The following is a 4,371-nucleotide window of genomic DNA, read 5'->3' as shown; positions in this document are numbered from 1 at the left end:
TATAGCTACCTCCTTCCAAAGGCAAATCAACCAAGTTAAGATCCTCAATAAACTCAGAAAAATTTTCCATAGCCAGGGTCAAACGTGTCTCACCCCTACGCTCACTAGGAAAACGAACAATATTAAAATCTCCAAAACAACACCACGGTATCCTCCAATACTGCTGAATACCCACCAACTCATCCCACATGTGACCCCTCTTGATATTCTCATTTGGGCCATAAACCCCTGAACATGCCCATATAAAACCGTCCCCCACCCCTTGCCACTTTACCGAAACTGAGAAAGTACCAACCATAACCTCCACCTTATCCAAAACCCTTTTATCCCACATAAGCAAAATACCACCAGCAGTCCGATCAGCCTCCAAAACAGCCCAATCCACATATGGACAGTCCCATAAGCTACAAACCAGCTGTCTATTCATACTAGCAATTTTCGTCTCTTGTAAACAAACAACATCACACTTCCACTCCCGCAACAAATTCTTCACCACAAGTCGTTTCCGAGGATCATTTAAACCCCTCACATTCCACGAAATCATTTTTATCTTCATAAACACAAAGATATCCCCCAACTACTAACACCAGCACAAAACCACCCTCTATCGCTTGTCATAATTCACCGAACAGATCAAGTTTTGCAACTCTCTACGTCCCTTCTTTTTGGACTTAGCCACTTTTTTGCTACTCGATTCTTTCCTGTGTAACACATTGGCTGCCTCCATCACAGTTTCTAGCCTCTGTAAGAGAGCAATGCACAACTTCTCATGTCGAGTTGATGATAACCCAACCAGTTTACTGAACCCCGGAATTCTGTGTTTCACCCACCCAGAGATATCTAACTTAGGCTCAATGCTCAATACCTCAGTGGCCTCCTCCAACTCCGCTGAAATTGTTGACAAACTCGGAACAATAGACTGCAAAGGTAAATAGTCCGACATTTCTGCTTCACCAAAACCCACAGAAAAATCAGCTACATCCTCCACAATCATGACCTCCCTAGAAAGGCTTAACAGATCCTTACTAGAGGAGGAATTTGCCTCCTCACCCGACACCCCAAGACCCAGCGATCTAGCTCGCAAAAATTCCAGAAAAAGATCGGGAAAAGAGGGCCCGAGCAGTCGCGGCACAAATTCAAGAGTAACCGACCACTTACCTTCAAAAATCAAACCACCCGACAGCCTATTTGAGCCCAAAATACTGTTCCGGTCAGGGCTGAGTCTGAAAACCATATGCTGAATATTTTCAGTGCAACCCGACACTCCTTCCGGCGAAGCACTCCACAACTGAGCAAAAAAATCTCCATCTGCATCGGACTGCCTCTCCGTCGCCGGCGAAACCACATGCAGCTGAGAGTTCAAAAAGCTCCCTTCACTCCTTGACAACTCAATCGGCATCACTACACCAGATGGAGAGCCCGTGGGATTCTCTTCCAGCCCATCGGGATTAAGTGTAGAGGGGATTGGGTCTAAGAAAGTGTTGGAACATTCCCCAGCCTCTAAGTGATATGGGCTTGCATTCATCGGGCTTGAATTAGAAACACAGTGGGCTTCCAAATGTCTTGGGCCCAAACCAATACCCACCTCCTCCTTTTGTTCAATAGGAGCCCGTATCACCCATTTAAAAGAAGATTTTCCACCCTTAGAGTTATCCCAAGAGAGATTGGGAGATGGATGAAGGGCTGCATTTTCTTCGCATATTGGGAGCTAAGATTCCTCCAATGGATGTGGGAGATCGGATGAGATGGAAGTTGAAGCCTAATGGAGATTTTGATATCCGATCATATTATAACAAATTAAGGGGTTCTCCCTCAATTGTCTTTCCTTGGAAAGTTATATGGAAAGCAAAGGCCCCTAGGCGAGTTTCCTTTTTTGTTTGGTGTGTAGCTTGGAATAAGATCCTAACGGGTGATAATATGAGATTGAGGAAATTGGTTTTTGTGGATTGGTGTATTATGTGCCGCCATTGTGGAGAGACAGTAGACCACTTACTTCTTCATTGTGAGATGGCTTATCGGTTATGGAGTTTTGTCTTTATAACTTTTGGCCTATCTTGGGTTGTTCCTAGATCTATACCAGATTTGCTTTTTGGCTGGTGGAATTGGTTGGGGAAGTACTCGTCTCAGATTTGGAATTTAGTTCCGTTGTGCATCCTTTGGTGTATTTGGAAGGAACGGAATCGACGGACTTTTGAGGATTTGGATAGTTCCAGTGATCAGATGCTTGCTTCTTTTAGTGGGACTCTTTTTGATTGGTCTCGGGCATGGAGACTCACGACTAGTGATTCTCTCCCTTCTTTCCTTAGCTCTCTTTCTCTTTGTAATTAATCTGTTCATTGGTTTTCTTTTTATGCTTTTTCTTTGTTTTCTCCTCCTTGTATTTTCTAGGTTTGCTCTATGATCTTCATGCATAGAGTAGCCTTTCGTATATATAACATTCTTACTTATCAAAAAAAAAAAAAAAAATTAATTCTAGGAACAGAAATATTGGAGGCTACGGACTTTAGTTGCCATTCCGTTGGCATCTTGAAGAGAAGTCAAATGCACTCACAACTCCATAACACTTCCCCTGTACAAATTTATTTAAACAAGTAGTGTTTTGGGAAGGAAATGTTAATAACAGAAAAGGAGTGAGGAGTGGGGAGGAGTTAATTTTCCCCTCTGCTGCCTAACCCATCATGTTAACTGTAAAATTGTTACTCCAAAACACACACGTGCACACAGAGAAACACAGACAGGGAAGGGATGGAAATGACTTGAGTCATGAAATAATAACTGAAAAATAGAAAGAAGGTGGAATTGTATCCAATATAGAAACCAACAATGGAAAGAATGTTGTTGGGCTACTATCATTAAGTTTCCCTTAACATCTACTGTCTATGAAGATGAGAGGAGAGACCAGAAGGCTCTGCCAATTACTGTGAAATTAGATGAGCTCATCTTAAAATTCATAAAATGTAAATCTTCACCGTATAATGGTCTGTCTCTATATTAAGAACAAATGGAGAGAGAATATCCTAACTCTCTCCTACAACTCCATCACTCTCTATAAGTCCCCAGATGATTGCTTATATTGGCCAACATCATTTTCTGCAACCATAAATTGCTGCCTGGTAAATATCCATTTGTTTTGTTTTAAAATTCTACAGGATCTTCAACATTCATCTTTTTACTAAGTTTTTAATATGTAAACAATTTCATTAAGAAAATGCAAAAGGGGGTGCAACCCCAAATAGCAACCCTAGTACATAGGACATATACAAAGGAAAAGCATTTATTGCACAATTTATATCACTATAATGCATCAAAAGTTAAGTCTAGGATACAAGTGAACTCGTAAAAACTATTTGTCAATGAGCTCTAACTCAAATGCCACTTATTCCCTCCATAAAGAATAGGATGCAAGACAGGGTTCTGGGTTCAAGACCAACTGGGTATGCATGAAACTTACCAATAAAAAGGACAGCTAGTCAAGATGTCACAACTCACTACACACAAGCAAACTTTCCCCAAAAGCAACTTTGTCTTCCAAATCAAAGGCAGATGATTTTGAAGCAGTGACAAGGATAATTGTTCCATTTCAAACACATGCACACGCACACACATGAAACAGTTGAGTTATACATAGTCACATTGAACTTCGAATGCCATAACTAACAAAACACAGTTAGGGTCACTCCAACATCAAATTAACCATCAATCACTTCGTTAAACATTTCACTCAATTTTTTTGTTCGCTATATAACAAATTACAAGCATATATGTGTAGGTACATATACTTCCCTTAAATTTTATAAAAAATCAAAATTCATACAAATCCAACTGTCATAATTGTATTAAATTTTCACTAGACTCAGTTTGTATTTTTATCAACCACGTACATATAACATCAACTTTCAATTATTTTAGTTATTCTTCCAGTTTCTCAGCTACCAAACAAAGTATAAGAAAAACCCCAATTCAGAAACTAGGGTTTTTACTTCACCATCCCCAAAAAAATTAATTGCAAAGTAATATAAAACAAAAACAAAAAAAAAAAAAAACTAATTCGACTAAAAATTGATAAACCCTAAAGCGTGAAACGAACTTAATAGTGAAAAAACAAATAAATAAAATAAAAATTACCTGATGAAGCTGATCTTTGTAGGTGGCAAGATTTGAGGCTAACTCTTCTATGCTTACCTCTTCTCCTTGCATTTTTTCCTTTTCAAATTTTCAAATTTTTTATTAATTTTATTTCAAAATTCAAAGAGTTTTTCGAACAGTGAGAGAGAGAGAGAGAGAGAGAGAAGATTTGTACAGAGAAAAGCAGTGTTTAGAGAACACAGAATTTCGAAGAAGAACGATATGTTCTGCTCTGTTTGGGTCTTT

At 39.3% G+C, this 4,371-nt stretch overlaps 1 protein-coding gene across 1 annotated transcript in view; it reads right to left on the bottom strand.

The window, feature by feature from the left end:
- Window positions 1–4,371, bottom strand: part of LOC112016501 (uncharacterized) — a 12,447-nt gene extending 8,076 nt beyond the window's left edge. Inside the window, exon 1 of the mRNA XM_024049064.2 lies at window positions 4,126–4,371. Coding sequence (XP_023904832.1) covers window positions 4,126–4,197 — 72 coding nt within the window. The 5' untranslated portion in view covers window positions 4,198–4,371. The remainder of the gene's footprint in view (window positions 1–4,125) is intronic.

The sequence above is a fragment of the Quercus suber genome, unplaced genomic scaffold, assembly GCF_002906115.3.
Source record: "Quercus suber isolate HL8 unplaced genomic scaffold, Cork oak 2.0 scaffold_1016, whole genome shotgun sequence".
NCBI lineage: Eukaryota > Viridiplantae > Streptophyta > Magnoliopsida > Fagales > Fagaceae > Quercus > Quercus suber.
Note: the sequence above shows the minus strand (reverse complement) of the source record. Positions and strands in the feature narration are given on the sequence as shown.